We start from the raw sequence: 22997 nt of genomic DNA on the forward strand, positions 1-22997 counted from the left end.
ATGGAGTCTCAACAAGGGCACGGGGTTTTGTCATGGTACTTGTTCTACTTGTTTCCCACACTGAGTGGGAATTAGGACAAGAGCTGTCGTGTGGAAGTGCTCCTCTTCAAAGAAAATGAGAACTGGTACTGAAAGTGCCTCAGGCACAGAGAAGCGGTCCGCGATAATGTACTGCAAGAAGAAAAAGGACGCAATGGCCAAGAGAGTCATTCATATTTACTAAAAAAGAGAGGGCTTTGTGAAGGAGTGCAATATGAGCCAGCTGAGATTTCCTTATATAGCTGACTTGCATAGGTTGCAGGAAGAGACAAGCTGCTCTTGAAGCAAAGAATTTAGCATGTTGATATATTAATCACGTATAGTCCAGGAACCAACCGTATGGAGGATGATTAATACAGTTTAGGCTTACATACTGTTCAAAAGTTTTCATTTACAGTTTTATTAATCAAGAATACATTAAATTAATCAAAAGGGACACGAAAGTAAAGACTTTTACTTTGTTACAAAAATCTATTTCAAATAAATGCTATCCGTTCTAAAGTTCTATTCATATCCTGAAAAATACATCAAGGTTAACCTAAAAATGTGAAGCAGCACAACTGTTTTCAACACTGAGAATAAGAAGAAATGTTTCTTGAGCACGAAATCAGCATGTTAGAAGGTTTCCGAAGGATCACGTGACACTGAAGGCTGGAGTAAAGTTCAGCTTTGCCATCATGGAAATAAATGACATTTTAAAATATATTTAAAAAGAAAATTGCTTCTATTTTCTTCATTTGTAAGTCTCTTTGGATAAAAACGTCTGCTAAGTGTAAATGTAAAACAGTATGTAAATGTCAATTATAATTATATTTTTAGCTACCATATTTTCTGATATAATACTGCTTTGGTAAGCATAAGAGACTTCATTGGAAAACATTGAAAAAAACTTGGTGACCACAAACTTTTGAATGGCAGTGTTAATCCATATGCTTTCTGGAGAAAGGAATTACTTGATTTCTTGCCAAATCATCAATCTGCAAGCTTGAATTAAATGCACTGCTTTATGTGTAGAGGCAGGCATTCCTTTGTTTTGTAATTGGTTTTAGAAATGTAACATCTGTCTGTGAGTTATTGCTCTGTCAACAACACTGTGTTGTTAGCAACAATTTGTTTTCGTAGGGTTCTCGGAAATATATCAGGGATAACAAATATTATAATTGAGTTCAGAGAACTTTAACCTGGCGTGTTGTGGCTTGGTTGAAGTAATTGTATTAATTCCCTTTTAAAGATTGGTTTCTCTAGATGGTGTAATGTATTATGTTTTAACACACCCATGTGTTTTTCCCAATAGCCTTAATATGATTGAATGTGAACCTGAGGGAGACTGTAAATGTTCTTTCTCCCTCATACTTAAGTTTAAGCCTCCAATAGTCCACACCTATTGTTTTGTAAGCCCTTAATTAGACTTGTTTCATTCATCTTGTGCTTTTTTTTGATAATGAATGGCTTTGGCATAATGTTAAATTCCGCTACAAATGGATGACAACCCTGGAGGAGAACATGAATGTGCACATCCTTAGCAAAGAAGCAGCAAGGGTGGTTTCAGCTAAACAACATAAAAATGACAAAACATCACATCACATTGTGAGACTTTAAAAAAAAAAAACTTTATTAGGATAATAATCCATTGCTTCAAAACATTCAATCACAAAATTAAAATGGTTATGACATTAACAGATACATGAAAGATGAAATGAACATAGTCTAAAGACTGTAATGCTATACAATTGAAAGATTACTACGCTATTGACTGTGAGCTGTTTCTTGAAATAAGTAACGTACTGCTATGTAATAGAAAAAAAACTTTTTTTAAATGAAGATGACAATACAAAATATTTACAACAAAAAAAAATTAAGTATTGAAGCAATTTTTTTGTTGAATTGCTCACCTTCTCAACAGGAATGGCAACATATTTGGATAATAGTTGTACAAAAGTGTGAAATACTGGAAATATTGATAGGTGCTACACTACATTTTTACTAACTTTAAAAACAGTGAATTAATATAATTCGTGTTGTTGAAGAAACACCTTTTTCCCTTAAAGGAGGAATCTGGAGGATGTGTGAAGAAAAAAAGGAACATGCTAAAGAAAATATATATGAAATATCTGCTGGAACAATTAGGAAAACTTTGTAATCTTGACATTTGGAGCATTTTATTTTAAGTCCATTTAATGGTTTGCAAGACTACCAGAATCCCCTCTGAAAGAGAAGAGGGAGCCTCTGGTGGAACAAGACATATCTATTGAACTCAGAGACTTAAAGCAGAAAGGTTACGTGGATCTATGGGGCGAAGGGCTGATGCAGATCACGCAGAGCAATCCTTGCTGGTGACGTCATTAAGTTTCATAGACTCTTCCTTAGCTTTATTCTTATTGTCCCGTACTTCTCCCTCCACATGCCACCCCACCATCAGCTGGTACACAAGCACACCAATAATGGATCCCAGGAAGGGGGCAAAGATGGGCACCAAAAACCAACACTGTCTGGTACTGTTGCAAACCAGAGAAATATTCGTAAATGTTTACTGAAGTCTGTTTCATCACTGACAAATGCAGATCTGCTCGAAAGCATTGCGAGTTGGTTCATGATGTACCTAATTAGTTCATGTTATGGGAATTAACTGTACTTACGTGAAGACTTCACCACCCCAACCAGCCATGGCAGTGAAAAGACGAGGCCCGAAATCCCTAGCTGGGTTGACTGCATAACCAGAATTGAAGCCCATGGAGAGTCCAATGATAAGGACGCTGAATCCCACCGTGAAGGCCTCAAGACCTTGAGGGATTGGGTTGTTGTAGGGGTCCACAATGGCCAGGATGCAGACAATCAGAGATGCTGTGCCTATCACCTGTGAAGATGGTTATATTTTATAGATGTAAATATAAAAGATAATAAATATAGCACATTTATTATAAACTACAGAGCTCCTAAGGGGACATGGTGATGGGGGAAAATTATATTTCAATGAAGTGCGTTCACTCAAAAATAGCACTGAAATAGTTAAAAGCTTGCAGTTACTGACCTGGTCAAAAAATCCATTCAAGATGGTGAGATGAGGGTTTGGGTACGTAGCAAAAATACCAGCAGTGGCTTTCTCCCCAGTTACAAGCAACTCATTTTTTTCTCCAGCATAATCATACATTGCATCTAAAATCAAAAATTTAAAAAAGTGTAAGAAAAAGAAGAAACATAATATACACTTTCAACAAGAAAGAGAATTAATATTACATAACATGTACCATGGTATTCAGCAAAGATAATTGCGGCACCCAAGAAGGCTCCAATTGTTTGGAACAGAAAGTACACAGGGAACTTTCTCCATTTTTCTCTTCCCAAGAGGCAGAGAGCAAATGTAACTGCTGGATTTAAATGTCCGCCTAAAAAAAAGAAGAAGAAAAAAAAGTTATTTCTTCCCATAAGTTCATCCACAAAGAAGTTTTTTATAAAAACTCAGTCCAACAGCTTAGGATGCAATTTTAGAGGAGTTTACCAACCTGACACCTGGCCACAAACCAAGATTCCAAGGGTAGCAGCAAACCCAAAAGCAAGGTTTACAGAGAGAAAGCGACCGTGGCTTTCTCCACTTAGTACCATTTGGGCCACCGCACCACAGCCAAACATCTGAAAACGTTGTTAGATAAGAACATGTGTTAATCACTATTTGAAAACAACACAATTTTTATGTGTACCATTTATATCAGGACAATGAAGAGTCCAGGTGAAAATAAATGCTTTTTTGGCTCATTTTACCAACTAAGTGTAGGCCTTTCACATCATTGTGAGTCGCAACATATACTTTAAATTGGTGATGAAAATAGCAGGTTGCCGTTTCAAACTCTGCTAAAAATACACTAAGTATTCCCTTTTGTTCAAACACTACAAATCTATAGTTATAAAGGGTTGCATTTTTTCACATAGATCATCTTAGACAGGTCATTACAAGTCCGTTCTGACAAACAGCAATTGCAAGTTGCTGTTCAGACTTGTGGCTGAAGTTTTCATGGAAAAAGTCACCTCAGAGTTGAACTGAAATACCTGTGGCATTATACCAAATTATCAGGATCAAGCAACGACTTTACCAAAGTCATGTAATTGCCAGGGTACATTGAAGAGCTTTCATGAGAGTAAATCTCAGCAACAACGTCAACACAATTCTAAAAAAGACATCTCACAAAACCAATTTATCACCTAAACATGGCCCTAAGTATCCTTTCGAATTCAATAATGCCAGCTAAATGCAAACCTTGGGTTATTCAATTTATTTAGGTTTTCTGTGACCAAAGACCCATTGTTCCTGTTTCTACTCTAGGAAGAACATCCGCTGATAAAGTCACCTTCACAGACAAAGAGCATGTTCAAAGTAGCTCGCACACAAATACCTTTTTGCCGCTCAGCAAACATCACACCCGTTGTGTGATCCAGTTATCGCATGACCTCTCTATTTAAGTATTATCTCTGGTATAACCTGTGCCACACACCTTAAAAACAAGCTATGAGTGTACTTCTTGAAATGTGTTGTTGTTTCTAAAGTCCTTGTAAAATTGCATAATTGCCCTGTGAAGACTTTGTAGCAGCAGTTTGGTGTCAATTCCCTCTTCAATGAGGGTCATATTTCATACCACATTGTAACTGTCATGTCACAGCTCTAACTGCAGTGGCAGTGGTTTCTTTACTGTAGTCTGCTGCGTGTGACGCATTTATCAAACATCCAGTTGAGTGCAGTGTTTGAGAAACATTTCCTTTTAGTGATATCACTGTGTAGAAAACTAGTGGTAAATTGTGAGTCTGCCAGGCATGCTTTTCTATTAGTCATTTTTTCACTACAGACATTCATATCTAAATGTCTAAATGACTGCATTAATTTCACAGCTTAAAACAGATTTTGCATGTTTAGAATGAGATCAAATGGATTTAGTGATGAATGAATACTTGGTGTTGGTGTGGCAAATGCGCACTAATAATATTGACTCGATGCATTAAGGTGATTTATTAAACCTCAGCAAATTATCATGTGTGAATTGTGGCATCATTATAGATGTGATGAAACAAGTATTACTCATCGAAAGCTTTGGTACACGCCTCTGTTCTGCTTCAAGTTGCATTATTACAAGCCTATCTGCGCAGTTTGTCACAGAGAAAATCGCTACTAAATTAAGGAGGATGTATACTCGTATTTTTTCTGTTTATCATGTGTGTCAAGAGCATTTCTCATGAACAGGACTGAGATACTATCCACCTTTCTTCTTATCTATTTGCAAATGACTTCCTTTAAGCATAGTTCCTCAGGGCATAATTAATATTTGTCAATAAAGGTCCATGCAGGAAACTTCCTTTATAGGTTGTAAAGGTACGTTTCAATTGTTTTTGAATGCTTTGTGCATACAATCAAAGTCAGTGGGATGCAAAACTACTGACTTTCATTGTATTTAAAAAAGTCCAGGTTTGATAATACAGGTTTGAGCGACTTTTAAAATGGTCAATTTTAACAGATTTTTGGATACTTTCTAAAGTATTCCTTGGACTGAGGACCAACTGCAGGAAACTAAAATTCACTGGTGTAAGATCTGCATTCCAGAATCCACACCAATGTGTGCACAATAATGCAGATATAAATACTAATATGCAATAATCCACCATTCACTTGTTGTTTGCTTGTGGAAATTCTGAGTGCATGTACCAAAGTAAACATTACAGTCTATCTTTGTCATCAATCTGAGTGAGAAGAAATTATGTGAGACATAAACATGCTGTTTCAGACTATTTGACAAACTGCATTTGTATTAAGTTGCACTGACCTCAGCTTTGATGCTGACAATAAGAAATTCATGATTGAGGAGAAATACCCACCACTAGCAAGAGAGTTCCCAAGCATTCAGCCAGTCCCTGGCGCAGCAGCTTGTTGCGGATCTGGAAAGTGTGTGCAAGACTTGTGGCTGAAGTTTTCATGGAAAAAGTCACCTCAGAGTTGAACTGAAATACCTGTGGCATTATACCAAATTATCAGGATCAAGCAACGACTTTACCAAAGTCATGTAATTGCCAGGGTACATTGAAGAGCTTTCATGAGAGTAAATCTCAGCAACAACGTCAACACAATTCTAAAAAAGACATCTCACAAAACCAATTTATCACCTAAACATGGCCCTAAGTATCCTTTCGAATTCAATAATGCCAGCTAAATGCAAACCTTGGGTTATTCAATTTATTTAGGTTTTCTGTGACCAAAGACCCATTGTTCCTGTTTCTACTCTAGGAAGAACATCCGCTGATAAAGTCACCTTCACAGACAAAGAGCATGTTCAAAGTAGCTCGCACACAAATACCTTTTTGCCGCTCAGCAAACATCACACCCGTTGTGTGATCCAGTTATCGCATGACCTCTCTATTTAAGTATTATCTCTGGTATAACCTGTGCCACACACCTTAAAAACAAGCTATGAGTGTACTTCTTGAAATGTGTTGTTGTTTCTAAAGTCCTTGTAAAATTGCATAATTGCCCTGTGAAGACTTTGTAGCAGCAGTTTGGTGTCAATTCCCTCTTCAATGAGGGTCATATTTCATACCACATTGTAACTGTCATGTCACAGCTCTAACTGCAGTGGCAGTGGTTTCTTTACTGTAGTCTGCTGCGTGTGACGCATTTATCAAACATCCAGTTGAGTGCAGTGTTTGAGAAACATTTCCTTTTAGTGATATCACTGTGTAGAAAACTAGTGGTAAATTGTGAGTCTGCCAGGCATGCTTTTCTATTAGTCATTTTTTCACTACAGACATTCATATCTAAATGTCTAAATGACTGCATTAATTTCACAGCTTAAAACAGATTTTGCATGTTTAGAATGAGATCAAATGGATTTAGTGATGAATGAATACTTGGTGTTGGTGTGGCAAATGCGCACTAATAATATTGACTCGATGCATTAAGGTGATTTATTAAACCTCAGCAAATTATCATGTGTGAATTGTGGCATCATTATAGATGTGATGAAACAAGTATTACTCATCGAAAGCTTTGGTACACGCCTCTGTTCTGCTTCAAGTTGCATTATTACAAGCCTATCTGCGCAGTTTGTCACAGAGAAAATCGCTACTAAATTAAGGAGGATGTATACTCGTATTTTTTCTGTTTATCATGTGTGTCAAGAGCATTTCTCATGAACAGGACTGAGATACTATCCACCTTTCTTTCTTATCTATTTGCAAATGACTTCCTTTAAGCATAGTTCCTCAGGGCATAATTAATATTTGTCAATAAAGGTCCATGCAGGAAACTTCCTTTATAGGTTGTAAAGGTACGTTTCAATTGTTTTTGAATGCTTTGTGCATACAATCAAAGTCAGTGGGATGCAAAACTACTGACTTTCATTGTATTTAAAAAAGTCCAGGTTTGATAATACAGGTTTGAGCGACTTTTAAAATGGTCAATTTTAACAGATTTTTGGATACTTTCTAAAGTATTCCTTGGACTGAGGACCAACTGCAGGAAACTAAAATTCACTGGTGTAAGATCTGCATTCCAGAATCCACACCAATGTGTGCACAATAATGCAGATATAAATACTAATATGCAATAATCCACCATTCACTTGTTGTTTGCTTGTGGAAATTCTGAGTGCATGTACCAAAGTAAACATTACAGTCTATCTTTGTCATCAATCTGAGTGAGAAGAAATTATGTGAGACATAAACATGCTGTTTCAAACTATTTGACAAACTGCATTTGTATTAAGTTGCACTGACCTCAGCTTTGATGCTGACAATAAGTAATTCATGATTGAGGAGAAATACCCACCACTAGCAAGAGAGTTCCCAAGCATTCAGCCAGTCCCTGGCGCAGCAGCTTGTTGCGGATCTGGAAAGTGTGTGCAAGCTTATCCAGCATGGCCTTCTGCCAACCCATCTTTTAGCCAGGTCCGGATGTCTTCCTTTGCCTGTGTGAAACAACCTGTATGTCCCTCAGAGATGTATGCTCATGTGAAGGCCAGTGCTCTGGTCTTATAGACATGATAGACCAGGACCAGCCCTTCATGCATCTGCCTGCCCCCTTACAAACTTCTTCACACACAAACACGCACACACACGCACACACGCACACATGCACACACACACACATGAACACTCACCTATACACCACATTAACTCCCTCGATTCCTCCCTGTATTATTCACGTATGAACACACACCCCTTCACACTGCATTCCTGTCCTCTCTATTATAGAACAGGTTGTTCCCTTTTTTCTCTTCCCTTTCTCTCACATCTTTGTATTTTTGAAAACTGCTTAAACATCATTACCCACTATTAAGCCTTTTAGTTAAAAAATGGGCCTGAGTGAAACTTTAGTGGTAGATTAGGCTCATTTCTAAAGGGCCAGTGGTAGGAGAAAAGTTTCGTTTTGAGTTGACATGAAACATAAGGCTCTGGCTCCAGGAATGGGCAGGGCCATTTGCTTAGTTGTATATGATTCATAAAAATCTGTTACTAATTATGCTGATTAGGCACTAAATGAATCTAAACACATGTATTATTCACGTATGAACACACACCCCTTCACACTGCATTCCTGTCCTCTCTATTATAGAACAGGTTGTTCCCTTTTTTCTCTTCCCTTTCTCTCACATCTTTGTATTTTTGAAAACTGCTGAAACATCATTACCCACTATTAAGCCTTTTAGTTTAAAAATGGGCCTGAGTGTGAAACTTTAGTGGTAGATTAGGCTAATTTCTAAAGGGCCAGTGGTAGGAGAGTTTTGAGTTGACATGAAACATAAGGCTCTGGCTCCAGGAATGGGCAGGGCCATTTGCTTAGTTGTATATGATTCATAAAAATCTGTTACTAATTATGCTGATTAGGCACTAAATGAATCTAAACACATATTTATTTATTCATTTATTTATTTTTAATTTACAATTTCAAGGCCATAAATATTCTGGAATGATTTAAACCGCAAAACAACAGAATTGGTTTTACATCAGTGGTAGCCAACTAGTCGATGGATAGACTGGTAGATCTTTATCTTTATAGCTGGTGGATTTTTTTTTATCTGCTCACACACTGTGTTACAGTATTGTTACTGAATTGCTACAGAGTTTTCTTGGTTGCATCAGTTTTAAAGTTTAAAGCCAAAGCATGAAATGTAGGCTAATTCAAATACAATTTAAATTAGAGATGCAAATCTGAATAAATCTCGGTATTGTATTTTGTTTTATTTTGACTATTCCGGAGTTCTGTCGATTTGTTCTAACGTTACCCTGTCAGATTTTGCTACCTCCCATTAAAACAGGGGGAAGTACAATTCTACAACGAAAAATGCCACCTGTAAAATTATGGTTTATTAACGTCTACACCTACCCCAACCCTAAACCTACCCTTACAGTAATGCAGATACATTAAATATTGTTGTTTAGCATGAGAAAAAGAACGCAATATTGATGTGCGCATGCGCAGTAAACCTGGTAGGACACTGACGGGTAACGTTAGGATAAAATGTCAGGACACCGGAATTGCACGTTTGCATTGCAATCATTTCCCAAAATGTAATTTGTGTGGAACTATTACGAAGTCTGTAACGACCGTTAACAGAGGCCAGATACGGTCGCCAAAACTGAACCAGGCAGAGCCAGCTCACTGTTCACAATAGGTGAAATATAGGAAAATATAAATACATATTGCTTTGGAGGTTTATATTAATGTATCACTAAGGGGAACTGACTGTGTTCAGATAAGTTTCAATGGCATTTTCTTTTCCACTTACCTCTGTATAAACTAGTAGTATTTTGAAGGGCAGTGCTGCTTTGTTTACAGCCGTAACCAAGGAAACGCTCCTAAGCGCCACCTGCTGCTGTCATCAGAGAGTGAATTTGCGTCGCATTCAGTTCGTCTGCTGTTTTGTTTCGGACAGATGTTTTATGTAGTATAATTTCACAAAGCTAAAGTCAGACCAAAGTTTTGACCAAAGCTAAAGTTGTTTTTGCTTTTAAATCTTGATATTATGCAGTCTGATTCAAATAAAATACAGCCGCTGATGCTACATGTGTGCAGCATCTTTGTTTGGACCATCATTAAAATGCAGTTGTTGCCTCTAATTTCAAATGGCTACAGATATTTAACAGTTTGCCTGTTATTGAGCAAAAAAACAATAGATAAATGTGTTAAATAAATAAACAGATAGATAGATACTTAGACAGACAGACAGACAGATAGATAGATAGATAGATAGATAGATAGATAGATAGATAGATAGATAGATAGATAGATAGATAGATAGATAGATAGATAAAAGGCCTCAAATTGGAAGTACAATCTGTCTTTTTCTATCAGTTCTCCAATAGGCATATTTTGTCTTGCATTAAGACAGTGGTCAGGGATCTTGGGTTTAAAAAGGCTGATAATAACTGGTTTACATGAATGGTATACAGTATAATGCATTATGGTAAATTTTGCATGGATTAAATAATTTAGGTGTAATGACCATTTAATTGCACAGGGAAAAGGGTTATGTAATATTTTCTGAATAAATTAGATTTTCTTAAAAATGTAAAAAGTAGAATGCCTCAAAATGACTACAATGGTCATCCCCAGCACAGCCTTTTAACACTCCTACCATCAGGTAGATGCGACAAGAGTGTTAAAGCCAGAACATCAAGGCTGAACAGTTTTTACCAGTGGTGGGCCGTCAGGGCCAGCAAAGCCTCTGCTGGCCTAAACATTATCAGAATCACTGATTTAGTTTTAATATATTTTTCCATGAATGTGTATTAAATGATTTCCAATAGTCTATTCTCTTCATTTCATAGCCTTTCTCTTGGTTACACTGCTTCCAGCAGTGTATGTTTATATTAGAGCTTTTATCCAATCATATTTCAGCAATCGTGTTGCCAGGGTCAAAGAAATCTGCCTTAAGGCCTTCAGAATCCACAGTGCAGGCGTCTGTTAGCTTAAATCAATGGCAATGAAACCGTTGCTTTAACCAATCAGATTTCGAGTTTGCAACACCTGGGGCAAGTTCAAGCTCAAACCGGTGTGCATCGTTTTGCTACGGTTTCCGATTTGAACGACATGTTTCCTGGAAACGGTGTGCAACGGGGTTTGAGATGTGTTTTCTCTTGTTTGGTGGGTGTGTCAAACATGTCAGCCCAATCAGCAGCAACATGTATATAAACCACGCGGTATTAAAGAGACAGCTCGCACAATGTAATTAACATCCAAATAAATTCACAAGAGCAAGTATATTGTTTGCACATGTTTATTTATATTAAAGGCAAAATAACTGAAATAATAAGGGCACAAGTATAGATCTGGAACTTCTTTAAGTCTGTCTAAATATAATTTAGTAATTGCAATGTCTTCTGGTCCATATCCTTTCCTTAGGAAGGTGTGCTAAATACTGATTAATGTAACAAAAATCTATACATATTTATATATTTTGCTATCGTATTATGGAGTGACATTTAATAAACTTTTCTATACCCCTCTGATTATATAATGGTAAATATTACAATATCATAGCACAACAACCGTGATCAGCAATAATGATAAGCCTAATACTAACAATAAAAATAATAAGGTCATATAGATCATAACACAGTCTTGGAGGTAAAAAGTGGATTATCCTTCACCTGAAATGCGAGGCAATGTTGGATCACAATAATTAGGAACCACAGTTTTCCCTTCATTTGATTGGGATGTCCTCTTTTATTCTGGAGGGCAAGGGCAATGACTGTAACATCGAGCGTATATTGCAGTATTAAACACGTATTTATACCGATTTCATCAGGCTCCAAAAATTCTTCAAAAAGAACACAAAGAATGGCCTTCTTTGCTGCCATAGTTGCAGCTCTTGCGTCATCAGAACAGGGTGTTCAATGCAACACAGTTTTCGTTTAAAAAACGTTTTGCACCATTTTTGTCGGGGCTGAATGCAGCCCAGGGCCATCTAGCTGGCTAATGATAACATCAGCACCTGAAATGCGAGGCAAATGTTGGATCACAATAATTAGGAACCACGTTTCCACAAATCCCTTCACTCGATTGGGATGTTCTCTTTTATTCTGGAGGGCAAGGGCAATGACTGTAACATCGAGCGTATATTGCAGTATTAAACACGTATTTATACCGATTTCATCAGGCTCCAAAAATTCTTCAAAAAGAACACAAAGAATGGCCTTCTTTGCTGCCATAGTTGCAGCTCTTGCGTCATCAGAACAGGGTGTTCAATGCACCACCGTTTTCGTTTAAAAAACGTTTTGCACCATTTTTGTCGGGGCTGAACGCAGCCCAGGGCCATCTAGCTGGCTAATGATAACATCAGCATTTTCTCGTCTGTAAATCATTTTATTATATTGCGCAAATAACATCAGCATACAACGCATCAAGCGATAAAAGAGTCAAAAATGAAAATTAACCTACCATACTCTAGTGGTTTTTCATCTTCACGAGTCTTTCACAGAGCCGGTGCCGAGGAGGTGTGTGGTTGTTTTTCGCAGTTATTAGGACTACTGTTTTTAGATTTACTAAATATAGTAGGCAAATATTTTTTCAAAATGCACTGAAAATCTAAACCTGAGAAACAGAAATAAAAGTTTTACTAAGTTTTAATAAAATGATTTACAGTGATGCTGTTTGCTAGCTAGTACAAGAGGACCATCCAATCAAAGGACGAGAAAATGCTGATGTTATTGTTAGCCAGCTAGATGGCCCTGGGCTGCGTTCAGCCCCGACAAAAACGATGCAAAACGACACCAATCCACTGCCTCTACCACCATCACTGCAGACACAGATTATATGTATATACTGTGACGAGCGTCCCGAAGTTTCATCAGCGTCACCCTGGAAACAAGTGAGGAGCCCCTGGCCATCATCGTCACAGCTGCACCTCATCAGACGGCGGCTACATAAGCCACGCAAGCCCTGCCATCTAGGAGATTCACCTGGACCGGTTACGGAGTGTGCTCTCGGAGCTCAGGAGGGCTGGACTCACCGCCAACCCTCGCAAATGCCACCTTGCCCTCTCCGAGGCGAAGTACCTGGGTTTCCAGATGGGACGGGGTCTCATTCGGCCACAGGAGAAGAAGGTGGAGGCGGTATGCTCCGCTCCGAGACCCGAGACCAAGACCCAGATACGAGCCTTTCTAGGGTTGGTGGGGTATTATCGCTGCTTCATCCCCCACTTCTCCTCTTTAGCCGTGACAGACTTGACCAGGAAGGGGCAGCCGGAGAAGGTACAGTGGACACCAGCAGTGGAGGAGGCCTTCCAGAGGGTGAAGGGGGCCCTCATCTCGGAGCCCGTCCTCCGAGCCCCGGACTTTAGCTGCCCCTTCCTGCTGCAGACAGATGCCTCCGACACAGGACTGGGAGCCGTCCTGTCGCAGCTCCAGGAGGGTGAGGAGCATCCGATCATCTACATCAGCAGGAAGCTGATCCCGGCCGAGAGGAACTACGCCGCGGTGGAGAAGGAGGCCCTAGCTGTCAAGTGGGCAGTCCTGGAACTGCGGTACTACCTCCTGGGCCGGAAGTTCACCCTGGTCACGGACCACGCACCCCTTCTGTGGATGGCCCGCGCCAAGGATACCAATGCCAGGGTGACCCGATGGTTCCTCGCGCTCCAGGACTTCCACTTCGAGGTACGTCATCGGGCTGGAGTGGCGAATGCCAACGCGGATGGCTTCTCTCGGATCTGGGCAGCTTTCGCAGGTCTGTCAGGTGTCACTCCCCACCCACCCCCTATCTCTCCCCTACTATCTCATATCGTTAACAGGACCAGGACGATGCTTGGGGGGGGTGGGGGGGGTGGTGACGAGCATCCCGAAGCTTCATCAGCGTCGCCCTGGAAACAAGCGAGGAGCACCTGGCCATCATCATCACAGGCTGCACTGCAGGAGCACTGCACGGACCCTCTGCACTGGGAAGACGGAAGAGAGCACTCACGGCACCGGAGCACCTACCTGGACCTTTCTCATTAGCACCCATCACCCCAATAAATCCACCCTCCGGGGTATTGATTGATTGATTGATTGATACTTGTCGTGTGATTCTTCACCCTGTTACAATATGTATAGGCCTATATATAAATACATGCTCTAGGGTCTTACCACATCCTACCACAGCCCATTCGTATTGCATGGCCTGCCTAATGCACTTGCAAAGTGAATACAACATGCCCAAATACAAGAAAGCTCTTAACTTCACACAGATAAACTGCTAATATTAGATATAACAGGTGGGAAAATATTTATACTCTCTTGTACAGTGTGGACTGTGGGTCAGATAGTTAAAGATAATAATGTTATATAAATATTAAATTAAATAATGGATGTAAATAATGTTCATTTTATTTGGCTGAGTAAAGTGGTTCAACCCTTGTCTCATATTTAACTTTGCCCTATGTAAAATAGGTGTTTATTAAGTTTCAAGGCATTGATGTTTGCCTACAAAACAACCACTAGCTCTGCACCCCTTTACCTAAATTCACAGTCTTATGTGCCCTCTAGAAGCTTGCGTTCTGCAACTGAACAGCACATTGCCTCCTCTATTGCCCTCATTTGTAAGTCGCTTTCGATAAAAGCATCTGCTAAATGATTAAATGTAAATCACTTGTGATGTTCCTCATTTCTATGTGTTTAAATAATGATATCAGCTAAATGCAAAACCCATTGGGCATGACCTGCAAAGAATGTGCAAAAACCTTTTAAAAATCCTTGCATAGTTTTTCTCTTCTTGGAAAACAGAACATTTTAGACACAAATAAGTTATGTGTCTGTGAACGCTCCTTAGTCATCGTCATTGTTTTGTTTTTAAAAAGCAACTTTTTTGACAGATTTAACCCTAAAAAGGGCAAGACCATAAAGAGACAACAGAAAATTAATTTATTGGTATCTTAATAGGACACAAATAATACAACCTCATGCTTTTTTTAAAAAACATAAGTTTTATCATTTTTTTTATTTAAAATGTTGTATTCCTCAGGATATGTTGCACCTTGAGGGATATAAGTTGACTAAAAACAGAATGATTTTTTGGTCATTTTAGTTACAACATTACTTACAGTAAACATTCTGTTAAACAATAAGTATAATGTCTATTTATGAATATATTAGCCTACTGTATTCAATGATCAAAACTTTGCTGACAAACCCACAATCTACTGTACTTCATGCCTTCTGACCTTTGATTGATGGCTTTATCAAGTCTTTTTGCTGTGAAAACTTTAATGATTTTTATGAGGTAAAAATAACTTTTATATTGTTTAGTAATAATAAGAGGCTAAAGTTTGTGAACAAACTTTGATGTTGGCTTGAGAAAGCCAACTTGGGCAGCCTTGAGGCAAAAAAACAAGATCACATGTGAGTTCGGTGTTCTTGAGCTGGCCCTGCCACAAAATAAGTGCAACAGTTATTGTTTTCAGAATATTTTCCGATAGACCCTTGCTATTTTTCATTCTAATAAAAAAGCTTATGACAACAAATTTGATTTATTTCTCAACCGTTTATGTTCATTTGAGACATAAATGACTGTTTTCGATGATATTTGCCAAGATACCATGTCTTTTGAATCTTGTGTTTGTGTCCGTTCCAGCGGCAAATGAAGCGAAAGTGAACGCGTCTTCTCTGTCACACAAAACAGCTCACAAGCACTGAATTTAGCTATTTAATGTGTTATTGTGCTTGAATGGTGTAAAATAGCTTGAATGTTCTAATGAGAACGGCTTAGAAACTCAAAGAACTGACAAACTTTTGTGAGGAAGCAGCACTGGTCCATTCAGAGCCGTGACAGATCAGTCATCTGTCCCAATCATTTTTTAAACTTTCTTCTGGCCATTAGACGGTCATTACATTGGAGACCTGACTTGGCCACGATTAAATATGTTGGCATAGATTGGCAGCATAAAGGAAATATATGCATTTATTTGTAAATGTAACCAATTTAAAACGAAAGTGAATGTGGGGAGTTCAAAGATTTCTTGTCCTGTCTTTTCCTCTCGTGGACTGCAATGTCCTCTAGTCTAGAGGGGGCATTTTGCTCGGAAAATATAAGTCTATAGGAAATTTGTGATGTTTGATAATTATTTATACGAAAACTAGGAGCAAACTACACATCAGGGCCCAGGTCTCTGCCAAGTTTGGTTCTTGTAGCATTAAAGCCCTATAGGAGAAGATTTAAAAAAAAAAAATCTCACTATGTGTAGGCCTACTGCGTTAGACTAACCGGGACTTGTCACAACACTTACATATTGTTGCTCTTTTGATGTTTTGATTGCTTTTATTGCCCTCATTTGTAAGTCGCTTTGGATGAACGCATCTGCTAAATGATTACATGTACTGTAAATGTAAATCACTTGTGATGTTCCTCATTTCTATGTCAGTTTAAATAACAATATCAGATAAATGCAAAAACCATTGGGCATGACCTGCAAAGCAGAATGTGCAAAAACCTTTTAAAAATCCTTGCATAGTTTTTCTCTTCTCGCAAAACAGAACATTTTAGACATGAATAAGGTATGCGTCTCTGACTGCTCCTTAATCACCATCATTGTTTAGTTTTTAAAAGGCAACTTTAGCAAGATTTTACCCTAAAAAGGGCAAGACCAGAGATATCAGAAAATTTATTTATTGGTATTCCAGATCTTACTACACAAATAATACAATCTCTTGGCTTTTTTTAAAAACATGAGTTTTATTATTTAGTATGTCGCGCCTTAAGGGGTATAAGTTCACTGGAAACACAACGCTTATTTGGTAATGTTAGTTACAACATTTTAGCCACATTTTAGCCACATTTTATTCTCTCACAACTTACAGTAAATATTCATTGTAACTTTCTGTTCAACAATAAGTATAAAGCCTATTGACTATGTCTATGTCTTAAGTCTATGAATATATTGGTCTACTGTATCATAGTTGATATGCATTTCTAGGGCCAATAAATTCAAAGATCAAAACTTTGCTGATAAACCCACAATCTACTGTACTTCATGCCTTCTGACCTTTGATTGATGGCTTTATCAAGTCTTTTTGCTGTGACATCTTTAATGACTTTTTATGAGGTTTATTGTTTAATAATAATAAAAGATTAACATTTACTGGTCTGGAGCAGCTTGGGTTTTCCTGATTATCCATATCATTTTTAGCATTACATATTATTATTATTATTATTATTTTACATTATTTTGATGTTAAAATGTAAATGTCAAATATGACACAGCAAGTGTTTGAGGATGGTATATATATTTGCATATATGAGCCATAAAAGCCTGATGTATTAAATACGATATTTAAGTAAACACACACACACACGTCAGTGGTTAATGTGGTTCATTTATTTCCCCTAAACTTGTTTACTAGGGAAAATATCTTCTCTAAAGTTAATTAAAGAAAGTCCATTTCAAAGACTTTCTGAAATATAAACGACTTGTGTGGAAAAGCTATGGGCCTAGACAAGTCACTCTGGTTAAGCATGCGCTATACACTTGATTTATATCTATCTATGAGCATCTATGTGCAGTTAGGGATTTTAGTCCATCAAATTCAACTTACTACTTATTAACAGTATTTTAGCTTTTGTGTTCAGCTTTGACCAATACTCATTGAATGACATGCACAGAAACTGATAAGATTTACACCCTTGTGCAGGTACATATTGCAAGTCCATGCAAGCACAGCGGTGCAAAATCCTGTCCAACTGGGGGAAACTTCTCACCAAAAAGAGTACATGAAAACACTATGACTAAAGTTTTCCCCTGACATAATGACTGACTCCACCAAAGAAGTCAGTACACCCTGTGTAGGCACCATTGCATAACCTGCTGCTATTAGGACTGCATGTAAGCAACTGCTTAAAGTGTGAGAAACAATTGTGGAACATGCTGCTCAATAAGGTTCTGAGAAATTATTGTTAAATGTAATAAATCATGATGTTTATGATCTCACATGCTGATGTTGTCAGTCTTCACATCTTTTGCATTACAGACGTGGGGAAGTTGTGGCCTAATGGTTAGAGAGTCGGACTCGTAACCCAAAAAGTTGCAGGTTCGAGTCTTGTACCAGCAGGGATTGTAGGTAGGGGGAGTAAATGTACAGCGCTCTCTCCCACCTTCAATACCACGACTGAGGTGCCCTTGAGCAAGGCACTGAACCCCCAACTGCTCCCTGGGTGCTGCAGCATAAATGGCTGCCCACTTTTTGGGGGGGGGGGGAGTCATGGCCTAATGGTTAGAGCAGGGGTGTCCAAACTCGGTCCTAGAGGGCCGGTGTCCTACAGAGTTTAGCTCCAACTTGCCTCAACATACCTGCCTTTAAGTTTCTAGTATGCCTAGTAAAAGCTTGATTAGCTGGTTCAGGTGTGTTTAATTGGGGTTGGAACTAAACTCTTGAGGACACCTTCAATACCACGACTGAGGTGCCCTTGAGCAAGGCACCGAACCCCCAACTGCTCCCCGGGCACCGTAGCATAAAATGGCTGCCCACTGCTCCGGGTGTGTGTTAACGGTGTGTGTGTGTGTTCACTGCTGTGTGTGTACACTTTGGATGGGATAAATGCAGAGCACTAATTCCGAGCATGGGTCACCGTACTTGGCCACATGTCACGTCCCTTTTTTTCACTTTTTAAGATTCGTATTATTGAACTTTTTAATTGCACTGTATGAGAACAACACTTGATAACAACTTTAGGGTTTAGCACAAGAGCTCCTAAGGAAACAGGGGTGGCATTATAATGAGCCAATATAAACTTGACTTATTAATCTTGCTCGTGCGCATAGTGCTCCGTAGAGCAGTGGGTGCAATCGTGCATTGTTGTGCAATTTGGGAGACCGACTGTTTACGGTCTATAGGGAGGGTTGTGACGGCAACAAGCTGGAACATGCTCACACACTTTCAAAGCATAGTGCATCCAGACATGACAGGTGTGGCTGTTTTGAAAAGCAGAATTCTTCTGATAACAGGATCAAATTTAAAAGATGACGTGTCTCAAATAGAAAGATTCACCAATGTCTTCTCAAGAGACCCTATTGACAGGCCTGCTATGTTATATCCCATTAATACAAGTGTGACGCACTGTTTATATACAATTCCATTCAAAAGTTTGAACAGTAAAAGAGTAATATTGTGAAATATTATTACAATTTAAAATAACTTTTCTATTTCAATATATTTTAAATGTACAGTTCTTGTATGTATTTTTTCCAGTGATGTCACATGATCCTTCAGAAATTATTCTGATATGCTGATTTGGTGCTCAAAAAACATTTCTTATTATTATCATTGTTGAAAAAACAGCTGTTTATCATGGTTTCCATTTTTGTGGAAACCATGATAAACAGCTGAATAAAAGTATTAAATTCGTCTTCTTCTTCTTCTTTTTTTTAAATCACTCACTGACCCCAAACATTAGGAACGGTAGTGTATATTTACTGATTTAGCTTTTTGCAAACTGCTCATCGAGTTACTATGAAAGTTTAACAAACTACGTTTTTCACATCATGTTTCCGGCTTCTAAAGAAAAATGTTTCCTGTGGTTCAGTAAATACCAGCCGAAACCAAAACCAGCCAACCTGGACAGAGTTCTCTGGAAAGTATGTATTTGAGTTGAACTGCAATAGTATCACTGAAACTGATAAATGTCCAGCAAAACAACCTCTCTGACTGTCAGATCATGTCTTGGTGGGTTTCTGCCAGGACATTGTGAAATTTTGTTTCAATTTACCAAAAATAGGCTTTTAACATAGAATGACTCATCAGAATTAAATGGAACACACCATCAACATTCACATCTAAAATATGAATGAACAATTTGATGATTGATGATGTTTGGGTCAGCATGTATGAGCAAATGTGGTTCTACCACACATACATAAACTACATTTGCAGATACTAAAAACAATATTGAAGTATTGATAGAATCTAAATCGTAAACGATTTATATATGATCAATTTACTGACAGTGTAAAATATTTACGTATCCTTATTTAATCTGTGAATATTTACATTTGTGGTCAAAATATGTTATACTTAAAAATCTTATATGTGAAATGTCTTATTCGGGTCAGTACTACATAAAAATAAAATGCATTCCCTCTTATTTTGGTAAAATAATGAACATTTTGTGGATACTGCAAAGTGCATGTAAAATTTGGACCATTATGCTCTTTTACATTTTTAACTTCCTTTAGGGTGTATTGTCGCAACATATACATGTTTGTGCATGAAAAACATCTGCAAAGTTGCAAAGCACAAAGTCCACTCTATTTCTGAACATCAGAAGGTATGTTGAAGGATACAGTACAACTTACTGAAATGTATTATCTGTGTTTTATCTCCGGTATAAAGTTAACAAAACAGCTTGTGAAAAATATGACTTTAAATGTACCTCAGGAATACCTTGTTATTTAACTAGAAAAAAAGATTCACTACACTATAAATGCATGATATTTTTCTCTTAATTATTTAATATGTGTTTGAATAAATCTCCTAATTCAGAGACAAAACAAGAATCAACATTAGACTAAACACAGAAACAAAACCCGGAGCCCTTTTTTCTAATCTTCTTTTTTTTTTATATATATATATATATATATATATATATATATATATATATATATATATATATACACTGTATATAAGTTGTAAAAATCCCTGCACTAGATGGAAATGTGTCTTATATGGAGAGACTAAGCAATGTCTCACATTAGATCAATGTTAAACAAACTTCTCTGTTTGACTCAGAAGTTATGTTATTTATTTCAACCTTACAATACTAAAAACATTGATTGCAATATTGACACATGACATTAGACTACAGCTTTTGTACATACTGAGGTGGTGAGCTTCAAGTCTCCTCGGTCTTTCTATGAATTCTCTAATTACCTCATCTGGATTCCTGCAGCAACAAGTTTTGCCCTGCTGTCTGGGCTGTTGTCCAGAAGAGTAGTTGTCCCTGACAACCCAGGGAACAACAAAAGATTTCAACAAGGACACAAACTATGCTTTATGCTCAGTGAAACCAGACTAAGCTAAACACTCACTTTATAAAACACATTCAACTTGTTTTCTTTTAAACTTAGTTTGTTCTCTTCACTAATTACCTCATTTTAAATTGAGCTAATATTTTAACGATTGACAACATATTAGATAACATCAAGATTTAAGAAGACTTTCAGACCAAAACAAGAGTTATTTCTTTTCAGAGAGGACACAATTCGAGGGCCCAGTGTGAAAGCAATTACATAAAAAATATATACTACAGGCGAAATGTCAGTCAACATGACATTCTTCAAAGGGACTTTATGTTACAAATCATTTACAGTTATGTTTACACACTAAAACTGGATCTTGAGGCACCAACAACAAAACAGGAAATTCAGGGTTTTTTTTGTCTTTCTTGAAAAGTCTGTGTACTCCCACCTCAGCTCATCCTCTGTCAAGGCATTAATTATGAAATCTAAATAATCCTGTCGGTTAGATCCAGTCCACACCTTTATTCTTAGTGTACCTGATATCTTTGTCAATATCTGACATATTTTTTCTCACTGTTCCATTGTAACTAAAAACTGGTACAGCAACCTCACTTCTTGAGAAATCTAATTTAAAAGAGGCCTATCTCTATAATTCTCTTTTTCATGTTATATTTGCATTCTAATAATTCCATGAAGATGATAATAGCATCACTGGTAGGCTACTATACTGTTTACTTGTTTCACAGATAATATTTAAGTTGTTTGTTTATCCAGAAATCGAACTCCTCCTCGCACAAAATGTTGAAAATGTTTATGTTCTTGCTCACTCTTTTTCATATTATGCATGTGTCACCTTGCTATACAACCACTGTCATGGTCTCAGTTATCATCAGTCCCTTTCCATTTGCACTGCATGAACATGTTTACTCCAGCTGAACGCTGATATATTCGAACTAAGTGTAACTGAACCAAAACTCTGCAAGCAGGTCATATTTACATAATGAAATTGATGGCTTCTTGACAAATGCTTTTAAACACACATTAAACACAGGCGTGTTTCTATGGAAGCTTGTTTCCGGCACATGGTAAAAAAAAATAAAATAAAAAAAGTAATTATCTCACAATATAAACTCAGAATTGCACGATTTAAACTCAAAATTGTGAGATACAAACTTGTAATCCTGAAAAGAAAAGTCAAAACGGTGACACATAAAATCACAACTGCAAGAAAGTTTGAATTGTGAATCTGTGAAGAAATTTTGAGATGTAGGAGTGAACAGGGCACAACCTAAAATGAGGCTATTTGTAACACACACGCTTTAAATGTTTCAACATATTGTAGGGACAAAAATAGTGTATTTACTAGTTGACATATCAGCACTATACAGTGAAAAAATTGTGCCAAAATAAAAAAATAAAAAAACATATCGCCAGACATTTAACCATAGTAAAAGTAAATACATTACTAAAGATATTTTTCTTTTTAGATTTTAGTCTTTATTTAAAATGATAGTTTTAATGTTCTATTATTTTAATCTTCAAACTCTTATTTAGCAGTTCTTTAGTGCTTAGCTAACTAGCAGAAAACACTAGCCAGATTTACATCCCACTTGTGCAGGTAAGGTCTGAGTGTGTTTTTACATCTGTTTGTCTAGGGTAAACGTGCCTATTAAGCTCACGTACCCATTAAGCACACTACCATTTCTGAGCTCAGATTATAAAAAGAAAAAAATAATGTATTATCCTACTTGATGTCTTAACAAATGGATGTGTTTGTTACTACATACCTCTTGTAATTTCAAGTCTGACACTGAGATATGAGTCTCCATGTGTTCACACTGTCCAGCAGCCATTTTGAAAGCTGCCTGAAAACTTTCACCAAAAGTGGAGCCCCTTAAATGTGCATTTTTTAGATGTTTAAGCATTTATTTTGGGTACATTTCACTACTTACTGTAAAATTAAGAGATTAATGTTAAGACGTTTGCATATTATAACCTGGAACTTGG

The 22997-nt window shown here is 37.5% G+C and overlaps 1 protein-coding gene across 2 annotated transcripts; it reads right to left on the reverse strand.

Annotated features, from left to right (window-relative positions):
• Positions 1-1637: 1637 nt before the first annotated feature.
• On the reverse strand, positions 1638-8106 carry aqp3a (aquaporin 3a). Of its 2 annotated transcripts, none has more exons than XM_016234474.1 (6): positions 7838-8106; positions 3540-3666; positions 3285-3422; positions 3068-3192; positions 2676-2893; positions 1638-2534 (listed from the first exon to the last, which is right to left on the reverse strand). In XM_016234474.1, the coding sequence occupies exons 1-6, from the start codon at positions 7943-7945 to the stop codon at positions 2351-2353; spliced, it is 900 nt and encodes a 299-aa protein (XP_016089960.1). In that variant the 5' UTR covers positions 7946-8106; the 3' UTR covers positions 1638-2350. The 2 variants fall into 2 exon arrangements, with proteins under 2 accessions (XP_016089960.1, XP_016089961.1); XM_016234475.1 differs by lacking the exon at positions 7838-8106 and adding an exon at positions 5893-5965.
• Positions 8107-22997: the final 14891 nt, after the last annotated feature.

The sequence above is a fragment of the Sinocyclocheilus grahami genome, unplaced genomic scaffold, assembly GCF_001515645.1.
Source record: "Sinocyclocheilus grahami isolate Dianchi unplaced genomic scaffold, SAMN03320097.WGS_v1.1 scaffold453.1, whole genome shotgun sequence".
In the NCBI taxonomy this organism is placed as follows: Eukaryota; Metazoa; Chordata; class Actinopteri; order Cypriniformes; family Cyprinidae; genus Sinocyclocheilus; species Sinocyclocheilus grahami.